Genomic DNA, 17,492 nt, shown 5'->3' with positions numbered 1-17,492 from the left:
AGTAGAAACATCCAGAGCCACCGTGCACAGGCGTGTGCAGGAAATGGGCTACAGGTGCCGCATTCCCCAGACCTGGGCTACAGAGAAGCAGCACTGGACTGTTGCTCAGTGGTCCAAAGTACTTTTTTCGGATGAAAGCAAATTCTGCATGTCATTCGGAAATCAAGGTGCCAGAGTCTGGAGGAAGACTGGGGAGAAGGAAATGCCAAAATGCCAGAAGTCCAGTGTCAAGTACCCACAGTCAGTGATGGTCTGGGGTGCCGTGTCAGCTGCTGGTGTTGGTCCACTGTGTTTTATCAAGGGCAGGGTCAATGCAGCTAGCTATCAGGAGATTTTGGAGCACTTCATGCTTCCATCTGCTGAAAAGCTTTATGGAGATGAAGATTTCACTTTTCAGCACGACCTGGCACCTGCTCACAGTGCCAAAACCACTGGTAAATGGTTTACTGACCATGGTATCACTGTGCTCAATTGGCCTGCCAACTCTCCTGACCTGAACCCCATAGAGAATCTGTGGGATATTGTGAAGAGAACGTTGAGAGACTCAAGACCCAACACTCTGGATGAGCTAAAGGCCGCTATCGAAGCATCCTGGGCCTCCATAAGACCTCAGCAGTGCCACAGGCTGATTGCCTCCATGCCACGCCGCATTGAAGCAGTCATTTCTGCAAAAGGATTCCCGACCAAGTATTGAGTGCATAACTGTACATGATTATTTGAAGGTTGACGTTGTTTGTATTAAAAACACTTTTCTTTTATTGGTCGGATGAAATATGCTAATTTTGTGAGATAGGAATTTTGGGTTTTCATGAGCTGTATGCCAAAATCATCCGTATTAAGACAATAAAAGACCTGAAATATTTCAGTTAGTGTGCAATGAATCTAAAATATATTAATGTTAAATTTTCATCATGACATTATGGAAAATAATTAACTTTATCACAATATGCTAATATTTTGAGAAGGACCTGTATATTTAATTTGTTTGGAGTTAAAAGTTAAAGCTCATCTGAAACAGTTTTATTCTTTCATTCTTCTGCAAGTTAGATATTCTGATGATTCATACAAATCAGAACACCAAACTGACTCACTTTCCAGAATTTGATTTCACTTCCGAAAATAGAATAATGAATGAACGCAAAAGTACACAGACCTGGGCGCCGTATCTTCTGTACACCTCAAAAGTGTTGTCTCCATCACCCTGATGCTTTACCACAAAACAAAAAAATATTGTATGTTAAAATATTCAGCAAGAAGAAATAGGAAAAATAAATATTGAGTTTTTTTCCTTTATTTTAAGCCCAATGTTGAAAACTAATGTGGGAGCAGTGATGTTGCAGGGTGGATTATGAAGGGTTTCATATTATAAGCCGTTTTTTTACACCGTTTTTTCACACCGTTTTTTTAACTACTGTATTGAACAGAAAAACCAAGCCAAAATTTAAAATTCTGCTCATTTGAGAAATTGTATTTTATTGTAATATTTTATATCTTCAAATGAAAAACGTGTTTGGTTTTAATTTATCACTGATTTCTAACAAGAAATTTCTAGTAACAGTTCATCTCATCTCTATGGTGAATACAGTTTCGACCTCAAGGGCAAAACGATTAAATTGAATAGTTTGTTTTTTGAATATAAACTATTTTCTCTTAGGTTACATTGCGGTCTGGAATTTCAGGCAAATAAAGTGCAGCAATTTTGTCTTAAAATTGAATATATTTTTTGAGGTATCTACAATAAGCTTAGAAGAGAAAGGTTTAACTGAGATATCTGAACAAGTTATTAGGTTCCTTTCGTAGGTTATGGACTGTGGGGCTCAACACCAATCAGCCATAACCTCAATTTGAATATAAAATCTCTATATTAAACATAAATTAATCTTAGTAGGCCTTGCACTGGTTTTCAAGGCTGAAATGTATTTTTGAAATAATTGTCTGAAACCAAAAACTGCCTTTTGAGTCACACCCACTTAAAAACAGGAAGTACTTACAATATAAGGATGTTGACATTTCGTATGTGACCAAGCCTGTCCTTCTCTAAAGTTGTAGACAGAGAATGGACCTTTTTTTTGAATAAGGGGCGATTTAACCAGAATATGTCGAGTGACTGCATAGCCGCTTATTGGTGAGACAGAAAAACAACAGGTTAAGAACTTTGTTAAGAAGTGCAGGAAATGTGGGTGACCTCCAAGGAGCACAAGGGAAGGTGGGGATGGGTTTTCCCATACCCACAAAAAACTCCCTATATTGGAAACAGCTATAATAAAACCAACTGAGTCTTGGAATGCCATGGCTAAAAATAGCCACTCCTGAAGGGTATCTCCCTTCTTTTTTTTTTTTTTTTTTAAGTGTCTGAGCCAAATAAGCGATGAAGTGTTTTGCTTCATCTGCAGCCAGTATTTTGATGCCCCTTCTATCCAACATTTAGTGTAGCACAGTTAAACTCTCACAAATAATAACAGAAAGATTATACGGAAAAAGTTATATGTGTACAATCACTGCATGGCTCTGTGATATAAAGTACTCTGGTGGAACATTTTACTGAGGGTAATGTGCTCACACATGCTTGACCACATTAGTAACTATGCTGGTAACTATGCTGGCAACTATGCTGGTCAGAACTGGAGCAGAAATAATGTCTACCAAAATACTTTCAGTTTGTGTCACATGCGGTCATTTGCCACTGTGGTAAATTAAAGACAATTTCCCCCCAAGACTGCTTTCAAACCCCCAGGGCGCCAGTTTGTTGGATGCCCAAGTTAATACACTCAATACAACATGTCTCCTCACTTCCTCCTTCTCCTCACAGGTCAAATCACTAAATAACTCTTCATTTTATGAACTCAAATTTGAGCTGTAGAGTTTGCCACTATCCTTATGTAGCTTGAACATAGTGTTATACACTGATGCTCAATTTCAGTGTTCCAACCATAACATCCTCACTCTTTGGTACCTGTTGGATGCCTGCTTCTCTGCCATGTGCTTTTGTTCTTCTTTCGAGCTTTATTTCTTTGATATTTGTCTAGGTCAGAGAAATGGGTGAATATAACACCAGCAAGCTACAAGCAACAGAGCTGAAAAGAAAAAAAAAACCTCTAGTTTTGCTTTTCATTACAGGTTTCTGAGAAGGAAACCCAATTACCAAAACATCCACATACCGTTTACCTTTCAAGCAGAAATCACAAAATAACTGTCTGTTACTCATCCCTGTCACTGCTTACCAGGTTTTCTGCCACATAAATAAAATGCCAGTCGATCAGTGAGCTCATACTGAACTTCCACCAGCCTGTCTGCCAGGTCATAGTGACCAACTTCTCTGAAAAGAAAACAACAGTAACAGAAATGGTGAAAATGTACAGAACCAGAATTATCATGAAAGACTATAACAATATAAACCCTGTTAATACGTGTAAAGATTCACCTTGCATAGTCAACGGGAGTTTTGCCACTGTTGTCTAGAGCTCCAGGATCGGCTCCATACACAGTCAGCAGTTCAGCCTGAGACACTTGGCCTGCCCTCGCGGCTACATGCAAAGGAGTGTTTCCTTTGTCCTGGAGGAGACATTAATTAGCAAAAACACTGTTGAGAAAAATCAACACAAAAATATGTAAATATATCAAAATATTGAAATAGAAAACTTACTGGATGGAAAAAATTAGCTTGTGCTCCCAGAGAGAGTAGCCTCAAACAAGTCTCAAGATTTCCTGTGCGCACACTTGAGTGAAGTTGCTGAAAAATAATCATCACTATCAGCTAAAAAAAAAAACACACATTTGAAAAACAAAGGAAAAAGCATCAACTGACACTGGGTTGAAAAAAAAATCAAAGTGCATCATCCTCCACTAGTTATGGCACCTCTGGTAAATAAATGCACAAAAACCTTAAATAAATTGTTGATTTAGGAACTTGGGGACCCAACATCCCATAATTCGCTGCAGTTCCTCCCTTACCATCCTCCCCACTGTGGATGGTGGCAAGATCAATTATTCAGACTTCTTTGTCAAAGTTCCTGCTTTGAGTGGTTTAATTATTGCTCTGACCGCCTAAAGTCAAGTTTATGAAGAGCAAATGACAACTGCCTTACCCGCATGTTCTCTTGTCTTTCCTCTTTTGAATAGTGGCAAGGAAAACTAGGCCTCTGTTTCAGGTTATATTCAGACCCCAGAGAATCACGAATAATCAGGAACTAAACAAAACCTTATAGAGTTCTCATCAACTCTAAAAGCAAAGTAGAAATAAATAAAGTTTGTTTTGCATGAATTGTTAGGACTCCCAGTAAATGTAGTTAAAAACTATTTCACATGTGACAGTTTTTCCCAATGAATAAATATACTCAATATAAAAGAAAAAATCAAAATCATTAAAACCTGATTTCTATTAAGGCTTCAACAGATCTTTAATAAGCCTGCCAATGGAGTGTGCTGCATGTGTCGCTGTGAACGGCCATTTCTTCTTACCTTACTTAAATCCTTTGCAGTAGAGCTGTCATCGTCACGGCACGGCACGCGGTGGACAAATGCCAGCATTTGATATTTGGCTCTAATAAACTCTGATTTGTTTGGGCTTTTGAAACAGAAACATAAAATGAATGAGGAAACAGCAATTATTTTTTTTAATCATCATTTTATTATCATTAACCTGCTGAAGGGCAATCTCATCTTATACTCAGTGCTATTCTTTTTGATCTTCTCATTTTTGCTTGATATCCAGCATTTTGTTATCCTTGCTTGTGCAGGTCATTTCACCTCTTTGCCATTTTGAACCAGTTCGTTTGATACCTGACTTTTCTGGGTCCTAAATGACCAGGAGGACATTTTATATCCACCTTGAAAATTATTGATTTAAATTTTTTTCTTATATTTTACTCATAGTCTACTGTGGGGCTGCACCTAACAACTGTTGTTTTTTTAAATAATCTCCTGACTACTTTTTCATTTCTCAAGTAATCTAAATAGTTATTTTTTCTTCAAAAATCAACTTTTTTACCATCCTTTTTTTACGATGAAACTTTTCATTTTTTGCAAAAATGTAAACAAGTTTCTACTGATTATATGAGTTAAATCATCAGAATCTTCAGCATGCCAAAAAAACAACAAAATGAGCTTTTCTTATTTAAAAAAATGAAAGCTTGAAATAAAGCGGGAATTGGCCTTAGTTCAGTCATAAAAAGAATCAAGTACTTTTTTGTAGAATGGAGTATGGCTCCACAATATCAAAAAGTCTTGAGATGACGATACTATTGGTAAATGTTGTGATAACTATGCCTGTTTTGTTATTTCATCTCCTCCTCATCTGTGCCTCCATCAGTCTGTGATCATTAGCATGTTGGGTAACGTTACTTTTGTCCGATGTGAGCATCTGGCGTCATGAGACTCTGTCCAATTGGCTGCCAATTGGCTAAATTTTACATCAGTATGGAAAATGCAAGTTCTTAACACTTGGAATATATTAGCCACTGGTTATTCTACTCTAAACAGTCCTTTGTGACATGAATGTTGCACACACTGATAAAGTGATGGTGATACACTGCCTGGCCAAAAAATCCACCTGGATTTAACGTAGCAAATAGGTACGAGCCTCCTATTGGATAATTGCTGCATGGATGATCATCGCTCAGCTGGCAACAAGTTATTTAACCCCAACTGATGCAATGAGTAGCTTCTCCTTTTTTAAACAACCATGTCGAAAGACATCCTGTGGTTGTGGAAAGGATGTCAGTGTTTCAGAAGGGTTAGGGTTAGCGAAATCAAAGAAAAACAACAGTAAAACTCAAGGTACATTTAACAGGGAAATAAGAGCATTTCCACTCGTGCAATGCAAAGGGAACTCAAAGGATTTGGACTGAACAGCTGTGTAGCTGTAAGAAAAGCACTGATCAGTAAGGGTAACCGGAAAAAAAGGCTAAAGTTTGCTAGGGAGCATAAAGATTGAACTCTGGAGGACTGGAAGAAAGTCATGTGGTCTGATGAGTCCAGATTTACCCTGCTCCAGAGTGATGGGCGCATCAGGGTAAGAAGAGAGGCAGGTGAAGTGATGCACCCATCATGCCTAGTGCCTACTGTACCAGCCTGTGGGGGCAGTGCTATGATCTGGGGTTGCTGCAGGTGGTCAGGTCTGGGTTCAGCAACAGTATGTGTTCAAAGAATGAGGTCAGCTGACTACCTGAATGTACTGAATGACCAGGTTATTTCATCAATGGATTTTTTCTTCCCTGATGGCACGGGCATATTCCAAGATGACAAAGCCAAGATTCATCGGGCTCAAATTGTGAAAGAGTGGTTCAGGGAGCATGAGACATCATTCTCACACATGACTTGGCCACCACAGAGTCCAGACCTTAACCCCATTGAGAATCTTTGGGATGTGTTGGAGAAGGCTTTGTGCAGCGGGCAGACTCTACCATCATCACAACAAGATCTTGGTGTAAATTAATGCAACACTGGATGGAACTAGATGTTGTGATATTGCAGACGCTAATGAAAACAATACCACAACAAATGCCTGTTGTAATCAAAGCTAAAGATGGTCCAGTAAAATATTAGTGTGACCTTTTTTTAGGCCAGGCTGTGTATATTTGCGATATATTGTTCAGCCTTATAATAGAAACTGCAGCTTTCTATTGGCTAATATTTATTATCTGTGTGTAGTATTAATCGGTCCAACTGACTTTAATTTGATTAATTTAAAAATCAACATTTTCTCACAATTACATGTAATTAAAATGGGAGAGAGCAAAATAAATGTGTCTGGCTGCACAGATATGTGCATTCATTAATCACCAATATGGGTCTAAATTATTCATGCATGATATCAGATAAACACGTTAATGCGCTACCACAGCTAAATATTGTAATGACAATATTGATTATGAATCATTATCAGTTTTCTGACACGTTTTCCCAATAATTACAATTTTCCTACAATCTCTTGCTAGCTTTAACATCACATAAGGTGTGCATCAAGAGCCCTTGGAGACCATCCAACTGGCCATAGGTATTATTGGCCTTTAGAGTGTGAATACATGCCTCTGACATATGATATCCAACCAAATATTACATCCAAGCAGACAGGAGGTAGTAGTAATATAACAGGTAGTAACAACTGGTAATAAGAACTTTAAGCAGAGACAAACTTAAAAACATTATGCATTGATTATAACTATTGATTTTAACAGTTGCTGCAAAAGGAAATTATGACTGTAATAAGTATCTATAAGCAGAAGGCTGCTAATTGCTAAAACTGATTTGCTCAACGGTCCTAATCTGTCAAACATCATAATAGTCAACTGGCTCGAATGATCAGAACCTGAATCAGTAGAAATAGGATTCAATACAAAATGTTTACAAAAAAAAATATTGAATTTGTTTAAGTTATCTGTGACATTTGAACTTTTTTATGGCTATCTGCATAATTCAAGAAAACATTCACAATAAGTTAAATTGATATCCAATGTTTTGAGAACATGTGTATGAAACTGTTTATATATGAGCATGAAACAGATGATGGAAGGGACAACATAGGGTACAAAATAGGGGTACAAATTGGCAAAGTGGCGAATTGAGCCAGAGCCGCCATATTTAGGAAGTGCTCCATAAACCAAAAAAATCTTACAGAAGTTTGTCCTGAGGATTGGCTTTACGTTTTCCACTCATCACAGATGCAGGGTCCAGAAGGGAGTGCTCCCATATTGAATTTGCACCATTGCTGTTTAACGTTTGCACCATCTAGACAAAAGTAAAACAAAAGTAATTGCTTCAAACATGTCCCATTCAATGAAAAACTGCTACAAATAAAGACATGTAGTTGTGTAGCATCAAGGCATTCCAGGCCAAAATGCTTGGTCTGTAGAGAAGACAATTTCACAGCATACCGAACAGGTTTGCAAGCAAAGCTGAACATAAATTGGCATTTCCTCTCGGTGGAGGGTCATTAACCTGAAGCTGCGTTGGAGGCCATGTGGAATGTGTCAGGTGACGGACTTGGGAGCTGTGCCTGCCGAGACTTCGATGAACACTGCAGCACTCGTCGCAAATCAGCACCCCCCTGTTCACGGAGGCCCAGCGAGGCTCTGGAAAAAAGGAGAATAAAGCCGTAATCGGAGCGCTTGCAGTGAGGTTACACAAATAAATGAAAATTTGGGAACAAATAGATTCTTGAGAACCTTTTATCCTTTTTATTTTAAATGGTGAGATCAGAATAGAACAGTTAAGGCTGGAAAATAAAAACTTGACATGAAAGAAAAAGATTTCATCTAGTAAGCAAGAAAAGCTATCCAAATCTACCTGGTAGTAATTGCCCCCTAAGCCTAATAATTAGTTGTGCCACCCTTAGCAACAACAAATGGCATCTAGAGTTGGCGATAATTGGCAATGAGTCTTTTACATCACCACTGACGAATTCTGACCCACTCAATTTGGTAGAAACGTTTTAATTTGGAGGTGTTAGATAGTTTTTGAGGATGAACGGTGTGTTTAAGGTTTAACTACAGTAAACTTCATTAGGTTTTTTTTTTTAAAAACCATTCAATGGTAGCCTTGCTACTCTGCTTTGGATTATTGTCCTGCTGCTGAGTGAAAGTTTGATATGGCTTAAGATCCAGTACTGATGGCTGGACTCCTGCAGGATTATCTGGTGAAGAGCAAAATTCATGATTCCATTAATTATGGCAAGTCGTCCAGGTCTTGAGGAAGCAAAGCAGCCCCAAACCATCACACTACCACCACCATGTTTGACTGTCAAGTATGACGGTCTGTTTCTGAATCACTCTTAGTTTAAGGGTGCTGCACGTTGGTAGCACTGTTGCATGGCAGCAAGGTCCTCTGTACGACTCCCACCCGGGGGTCTTTCTGCATGGAGTTTGCATGTTCTCCCCTTGCATGAGTGGGTTCTCTTCGGGTACTCTGGCTTCTTCCCACAGTCCAAACACATGACGATTAGGTTAATTGGTCTCTCTATATTCCCCTTAGCAATGAATGGGTGTGTGCATGGTTGCTTGTCCTGTGTGTTGCCCTGCGATGGACAGGCGACCTGTCCAGGTTGTACCCCGCCTCTCGACCATTGACTACACCAGCTCCCCCGTAACCAAGTATGGAAGAAGCGGTATAAAAATGGATGAATGGATGTTAGTTTAAAGGTCAGATATAACATGACACAGACATAAGACCAACAGTGGTTATGACCTTCAAACTCTGTTCCCAGTCTCTTTCTTATTGTTAAATCATGAACTCTGACCTTAACCGAGGCAGGTGAGGTATGCAGTTCTTTAAACGTTGTTCTGGTTGTTTTGTGATCTCCTGGTTGAATCAGAGTAATTTGGCTGATCAGCGTCACCTGGAAAGATTCACATCTGCTAATTGACCTTTTTTTTTTTACTGCCTTTGATTTTTTTTAATGTGTTGCTTTTTGAGATCTTTCAGCCTACTTCATGTCGTCGGAGAGGTTCTATTTTACTTGTTTATTTTCTCTGCAGGTCAGGTAGTGTTTAGGCTTGTGGGTTTGTTGTGTAAAAATGTAGCTGAAAAAGTAGTTTAATCCCAGTTAATTCATGATTTAAGCAAACACTTTTAGCAACACCGTATATACACTTGGTAAAAGAAAGTAAGGTTCATTATTTTGTTGTTGTAGCAATGCTTTTTGTCAATAACATCTCATACTTCCAAGCCTCTGTGTCCCTTGATTTGTGCCACATTTGTGAAGAAAATACATGTCTTGGTTGAGCAGCAGTGCTGAATGTGTGGGCTGGGCCAATGAAAAACTTAAATCCTCCTTTCCAGTGCCAGAGTGCTTATTCTGCTTCTGCCTCTGGTTTGGTGCCTTTTACCAGATAGAATGGCTGATGTTTGAAGAGACAAGACATCTTGGGTCCTTGTTTTTCCAGTGAGGCAAATGTTGCCCCACACCATGATACTGCCTCCACAAAATGTTTCTTGGCATTTGCTAAGAGGATTTGGCAAGTTTTTCAAGGGCACAACCCAAAATATTCAACTCTGCTGCTCAACCCATAAATGCATTATCTTTACAAATGCAGGACCATTAAGGGGACACATAGTAGCTCCCTGTGGCAGTCCTCCAGCAGAGCCCGCGCAGCCGGGGCCTCAGGACGGCTGGGTGACGGTACGTAGAAAGCATAGTCCTAGATCCCAGCCAACAGGTCACCACCAACTCGTCTGCGTTTCTAACAGATTTTCCCCGCTCAGCGACACACCCGCTGAGAAGCCAACTCTGGTTGACATGTTTAGCCACATGCTGTCATTCAACCGCTGGCTGTCTAGGTGGTGTCCAGAAAACAATGTGGGCTACATTGATAATTGCCGAACATTTTGGGGAAAACCTGGTCTGATCCGGAGAGATGGCATCCATCCCACTTTGGATGGAGCAGCTCTTCTTTCTAGAAATCTGGCTGAATTTGTTAGTTCTCAAAACCTCTGACAACCCAGGGTTCAGACCAGGAAGCAGGGTCGTAGTTTAACTCTGCTTTCTGCAGCTTCTGTACTGCTACCCACCCATTACCCTATTAAGACAGTGTCTCGCCCACGGCCAAAATTGAATAGATTAAAAAATAATCTCAAACGAGTAAATAAGGAAAATACATTAAAAATAAACACAACTCAGACTAAAAAGAAAAATAAAACAATTAAATGTGGCTTACTGAAAATAAGATCTCTCTCTTCAAAGACATTGCTAGTTAGTGACCTGATTTGTGACAATCAGATTGATTTATTTTGCCTCACAGAAATCTGGCTGCAGCAAGAGGATTATGTTACTATAAATAAGTCAACTCCTATTATTTAAATTTTCACATTCCTCGAAATACTGGGCGAAGAGGAGTAGCAACCATCTTTCAGTCCGATTTATTGACTAGTCCAAGACCAATCAATAGCTACAACTCTTTTGAATATTTAATGCTTAGTTTTCCTCATCCAAATTGCAAAGCACTAAAACCACTTCTGTTTGTTGTTTTGTACCGTCCACCAGGCCCTTACTCTCAATTTTCAGATCAGTTTTCAGACCTTTTATCGGATTTAGTGTTAAATACAGATAAGGTTATTATAGTGGGGGATTTTAACATTTATGTTGACACTGAAAGTGATAGCTTAAATATAGCCTTTAATGCTATCTTAGACTCAATTGGCTTTGCTCAAAACATTAACAAACCTACCCACCTTTGTCTTCATTCTCTGGACCTTGTGCTGACATATGGCATTGAGTGTAAAGACATAATATTTTCTCATAACCCTGTCCTGTCTGACCATTTTTTAATAACCCTTGAGTTTAATTTAACTGAGTACTCCACACCTGAAAGAAAATTTCATTATAGTAGATCATTATCAGACAAGGCTGTAACAACCTTTAAAAAATCTGTTCCACTTTTGATTTTCTCATTATCACAGAAAAGCACAGTGGAGGGCAATAATTCTGTTTCTGCCCCTTCACAAATTGATTCTTCTGTTCATAGTGTGACTTCATCATTGCAGCCCCCTTGAAAAAGAGGGTATTTATTCATAGGAGGGTAGCTCCATGGTTTAATTCAGAGCTGCGTACTTTAAAGCACAATGTTAGAAAATTGGAGAGAAAATGGCACTACACATAGAATTCTATGTAGAGAAGACCTTACCATGAGAGTGAATGGAGTTATCAGAACGCTGGTTTGTAGTGTATTAATAAAGTTTGACTGACTGACTTATCTGACTGTTTTGTTGACATTCTCTTTAGCACAGCTCCATCTAGTGGATGCATAACGCAACCCCAGTCAAACGTTTGACTGCAGTAGCTTCTATTCTATGCGCCTTATAATCCGGTGTGCCCTATATATGAAAAAAGTTCTAAAATAGGCCATTCATTGAAGGTGCGCCTTATAATCCGGTGCGCCTTATAGTGCGGAGAATACGGTAATCTGGAAAAATAGCTTACTGTTGTATAAAAAGACACTTCACAAAGCTAGAACAGCTTATTTCTCATCATTAATAGAAGAGAGCAAGAATAATCCTAGGTTTCTCTTTAGTACAGTTGCTAAACTTACACATAGTCGTAGCTCTGTTGAGCCATCCATTCCCTTAGCTCTCAGCAGTCATGACTTTATGGGATCCTTCCAAAATAAAATTGATTCTATTAACAAAAAAATCTTTGACATAATCCCGAAGATGATTACTTCATCCTCAGCAAGTGAGACAACATTGGAAGTAACTGTAGAACCTGATCTGTGTTTGGACTGTTTTGATCCTGTGAAGCTTCCTGAGTTATCAGAAATATTAGCTTCATCTAAACCTTCAACTTATATGTTTGACCCAAACCCTACCAAATTATTTAAGGAAGTGTTCCCTCTGATTACCAGCCCCATTTTAGATATGATTAATCTATCTTTAGTAAATGGATATGTACCACAGGCTTTTAAGCTGTAATTAAACCTTTACTTAAGAAACCTTCGCTTGATCGAGATGACTTAATAAATTACAGACCTATATCCGATCTTCCATTCTTATCTAAAATTCTTGAGAAAATAGTTGCTAATCAAATGTGTGAGCATTTACACAGCAATGACCTGTTTGAAGAGTTTCAGTCAGGTTTCAGAGCTCATCATAGCACTGAAACAGCTCTGTTGAAAGTCACTAATGATATTCTTATGGCCTCAGATAATGGACTTGTGTCTGTTCTGGTTCTGTTAGATCTCAGTGCTGCATTTGATACAGTCGACCATAATATTCTCTTAAAATGGCTGGAATATGCTGTAGGGATCAGGGGAACAGCACTAGGTTGGTTTAAATCTTATTTGTCTGATGTTATGACAAATTCCAGTTTGTTCATGTAAATGATAAATCATCTTTAAACTGCAGGGTTGATTGTGGAGTACCACAAGGTTCAGTACTCAGGCCAATTCTCTTTACTATATATATGCTTCCAAGTGTAAAATTATCAGGCAGTATAGAATAAATTTTCCCTTTTACGATGATGATACTCAGCTTTACTTATCCATAAATCCTGATGAATCCAACCAGTTAGATAGACTACAAGCATGCCTTGAAGACATAAAAACTTGGATGACTTTAAATTTTCTGCTTCTAAATTCAGACAAGACAGAAGTTGTCATCTTTGGACCGGGGTCTTTAAAAAAGAAACTGCTTAGTCAATCATTTAACCTGGATGGCATTAAATTGACCTCCGATAATAAAGTAAAAAACCTTGGTCTTATTTTTGACCATTACATGTCATTTAAATCCCATATTAAACAGGTTTCTAGGATTTCCTTCTTTCCTCTCCGGAACATTGCCAAAATTAGAAATATCCTGTCTAGGAGTGACGCTAAAAAACTAGTCCATGCATTTGTTACTTCAATGCTGGACTATTGTAATTCTTTACTATCAGGATGTCCACAAAATGCAGTTAAAAGCCTTCAGCTGATTCAAAATGCTGCAGCAAGAGTTCTGATGAAAATTAAAAAGAGAGATCATATTTCTCGTATTTTAGCTTCCCTTCATTGGCTCCCTGTTAAATCCAGAATAGAATTTAAAATTCTCCTCCTCCCATATAAAGCCCTTAATGATCTAGCTCCATCATACATCAGAGATCTGATTGTTCCATATGTTCCTAACAGAGCACTTCGTTCTCAGACTGCAGGTTTACTGGTGGTTCCTAGAGTCTCTAGAAGTAGAATGGGAGGCAGATCTTTTAGTTATCAGGCTCCTCTCCTGTGGAACCAGCTCCCAGTTTTAGTCCGTGAGGCAGACACCCTGTCTACTTTTAAGGCTAGGCTTAAAACTCTCCTTTTTGATAAAGCTTATATTTAGAGTGGCTTAGGTTATCCTGAGCTATTTTCCTTATTTTTTTTATCTCCATCTTCTTCCCTCCCTGTTGGATGGAGTAAGGGGGAGTCAGGTTTAGCCTAAACCGGCTCAGTTATGGTTGAGGTGCAAACACACCCCCCATTTCTGCTGTCGCTACATGCTCATCCAGGAGGAGTGAATGCTACAAGTCTCTGACTCAATGCAATCTGCTGGGTTTCCTTAGACAGAAAAACTTTTTATCCAATTTGAATAAATAACTAATTCTGACTGCACTGTTCAATGGTTACGATTAATTGGAATGTATGAACCTGACTGTTGTGAAGTGCTTTGAGACGACATGTGTTGTGAATTGGCGCTATATAAATAAACTGAATTGAATTGAATACAGGCTCTTGGGTGTAAGATTTATTGCCAAGACCCATTGTTGCAATTATAAAAAGGTAGGGTTAGACTCTTTACACAGAAAGTAATACATTTCAAGCATTTATTCTGTAAACTGTGATGTTATGACTTACAGCTAATGCAGAAATGTTATGTCATAGCCATATTATGGCATCCACAAACATGGGAAGGGCTGCTGTCTTGACAGTTGTCCAGCTGATTAACACCCTTGACAAAAGGTCACAGCTAAGGAAGATGGCTGCTCACAGAAGGCAGCGAAGGAACTCTCACTTTTGGACCATTTGTGTTCGGGTGCCTTCAAACTTAGGTGCTCTGTTGAGAACCAACATGCGTTTACACCCGTTTTTAGAACCAAGCATACATCATCAACAGCATCCACAGTGGGAGTTACACAGGAAACCGTAGTAGCAAGATTGCGGAGCTTGATGACCTTTGTGGAAAAAATGTAAATGATAATAAGCCACCATACTTGTATTATATCGTCACCAGCTTCGACCCACCTACGAGTCGAAGCTGTTTATTGTGTACCAGAGACCTGAGTGCAGACGAGTCGAAGGCTGATTTCAAAGAAACCAACGTTTACTTCGAACGTCATCAATCCCATTGGCTGACCCATCCAACAATGCATTGATCCAGTAAGGAGTAACGACCAATTACATGGATATAGTTTTCAGTAGGCCCACATTTCTATATTAACTGTCTCTTTTTAACTGGTCTTACATGATATTAACAAAAATAAATTATCTAAATACAGCACTCACTGTGTAATGAACCTACAGCATTCACATTTTACTTCTTGCAATTAAATGACCGTCATAAATATTTTGATAATATTTTAAATCATGGAGATGTACAGTACAGACCAAAGGTTTGGACACACCTTCTCATTCAAAGAGTTGTCTTTATTTTTATGACTATAAATATTGTAGCTTCACACTGAAGGCATTAAAACTATGAATTAACACATGTGGAATTATATACTGAACCAAAAAGTGTGAAACAACTGAAAATATATCTTATATTTTAGGTTCTTCAAATTTGCTTTGCTTTGATTACTGCTCCGCACACTCTTGGCATTCTGTTGATGAGCTTCAAGAGGTAGTCACCTGAAATGGTTTTCACTTCACAGGTGTGCCCTGTCAGGTTTAATAAGTGGGATTTCAAGCATTATAAATGGGGTTGGGACCATCAGTTGTGTTGTGCAGGAGGTGGATACAGTACACAGCTGATAGTCCTACTGAATAGACTGTTAGAATTTGTATTATGGCAAGAAAAAAGGAGCTGAGTAAAGAGAAACGAGTGGCCGTCATTACTTTAAGAAATGAAGGTCAGTCAGTCCGAACAATTGGGAAAACTTTTAAAGTGTCCCCAAGTGCAGTCGCAAAAACTATCAAGCGCTACAAAGAAACTGGTTCACATGAGGACCGCCCCAGGAAAGGAAGACCAAGAGTTACCTCTGCTGCGGACGATAAGTTCATCCGAGTCACCAGCCTCAGAAATCGCAGGTTAACAGCAGCTCAGATTAGAGAACAGGTCAATGCCACACAGAGTTCTAGCAGCAGACACATCTCTAGAACAACTGTTAAGAGGAGACTGTGTGAATCAGGCCTTCATGGTAAAATAGCTGCTAGGAAACCACTGCTGAGGACAGGCAACAAGCACGAGAGACTAGTTTGGGCTAAAGAACACAAGGAATGGACATTAGACCAGTGGAAATCTGTGCTTTGGTCTGATGAGTCCAAGTTTGAGATCTTTGGTTCCAACCACCGTGTCTTTGTGCGGCGCAGAAAAGGTGAACGGATGGACTCTACATGCCTGGTTCCCACCGTGAAGCATGGAGGAGGGGGTGTGATGGTGTGGGGGTACTTTGCTGGTGACACTGTTGGGGATTTATTCAAAATTGAAGGCATACTGAACCAGCATGGCTACTACAGCATCTTGCGGCGGCATGCTATTCCATCCGGTTTGCTTTCAGTTGGATCATCATTTATTTTTCAACAGGACAATGACCCCAAACACACCTCCAGGTTGTGTAAGGGCTATTTGACCAAGAAGGAGAGTGATGGGGTGCTGCGCCTGATGACCTGGCCTCCACAGTCACCGGACCTGAACCCAATCGAGATGGTTTGGGGTGAGCTGGACCGCAGAGTGAAGGCAAAAGGGCCAACAAGTGCTAAGCATCTCTGGGAACTCCTTCAAGACTGTTGGAGAACCATTTCAGGTGACTACCTCTTGAAGCTCATCAACAGAATGCCAAGAGTGTGTGGAGCAGTAATCAAAGCAAAAGGTGGCTACTTTGAAGAACCTAGAATATAAGACATTTTCAGTTGTTTCACATTTTTTTGTTCAGTATATAATTCCACATGTGTTAATTTATAGTTTTGATGCCTTCAGTGTGAAGCTACAATATTCATTGTCATGAAAATAAAGAAAACTCTTTGAATGAGAAGGTGTGTCCAAACTTTTGGTCTGTACTGTACATGTATTTTTCTGTTCAAAATTTCAGATATTCATTATTTCCCCTTTTAAGGCAGCGACTAAAAACTTACAAAGGCAATCGGAGAAAAAAATTCATCAGGTCATTTAGGAGTTGTTGTAGTACTTCTTTAAAGTTGTTTTATTGCATGCTAAAGTGAGGCCGTGCAGCTTGTATAAAGTCTGTAAAAAGGAAGTGAGCACCAGCAGTTAGAAGCACCTTCTGAAAGAGCAGCTTCCTTTTTCACAGGCGTGCTGAGACAAAAGAGAAGTAAGACATAGAAATGAGCTGTATTTGAGAGTAATACATGGTGCTGCAAACAGAAGCAGAGTACAGTATGCGGTTGTCAAATAAGCGAGTGTATTTAACCCATTTAAACCTACAAACTACATCGAGTGCAGAATACAACTGTTTGTTCCACTACTATCTGCCGAGAAACTTTCCGACGCCCAACAGGACAAAAAAAAAAAACAATAACCTTATAAGACCCTCACACGGCCCAAACTATTAAGCAAGCCGAGTGTCTGGCTTCATGGAAGGGCGGATGCCGAAGACCGTAAATGTCTAAGTAGCAGCTGAGGTACTGGAGCAACAGCTGCTGGGGTTGGCGGTCAGATTCTGTCTCCTGGGTCTCCCCTTATTCTCCACTTAACCCTCCACAGAGACTTGCTGACATGCCTCCTTCATGCTTTTCTCAACAAGAGCGGCTAAACTTAATGCCGCATCCTGAAACTCCAAAAATATTAACACTCAACAACCGGACATATGCTGGGGCAGCTGCTGAGAAACTCCCAGTCTTAACTAATCTGAGTGACAAAATGACAGATGGGATCCT

General features: G+C 39.4%; 1 protein-coding gene across 10 annotated transcripts in view; it reads right to left on the bottom strand.

The window, feature by feature from the left end:
• git2a (G protein-coupled receptor kinase interacting ArfGAP 2a) overlaps positions 1-17,492 on the bottom strand; it is a 36,097-nt gene that overhangs the window by 16,210 nt on the left and 2,395 nt on the right. For all 10 annotated transcript variants that reach the window (XM_047382715.1, XM_047382724.1, XM_047382717.1 and 7 more), the window contains exons 2-7: positions 7,936-8,069; positions 7,613-7,725; positions 4,459-4,564; positions 3,644-3,730; positions 3,422-3,552; positions 3,222-3,316 (exon numbers count right to left, since the gene is read on the bottom strand). In XM_047382715.1, the coding sequence (XP_047238671.1) occupies positions 3,222-3,316; positions 3,422-3,552; positions 3,644-3,730; positions 4,459-4,564; positions 7,613-7,725; positions 7,936-8,069 (666 nt within the window). The remainder of the gene's footprint in view (positions 1-3,221; positions 3,317-3,421; positions 3,553-3,643; positions 3,731-4,458; positions 4,565-7,612; positions 7,726-7,935; positions 8,070-17,492) is intronic.

This window comes from Girardinichthys multiradiatus, chromosome 12 (assembly GCF_021462225.1).
Source record: "Girardinichthys multiradiatus isolate DD_20200921_A chromosome 12, DD_fGirMul_XY1, whole genome shotgun sequence".
Classification (NCBI taxonomy): Eukaryota; Metazoa; Chordata; class Actinopteri; order Cyprinodontiformes; family Goodeidae; genus Girardinichthys; species Girardinichthys multiradiatus.
The sequence above is the reverse complement of the archived record's forward strand: the minus strand, read 5'-3'. Positions and strand labels throughout refer to the sequence as shown.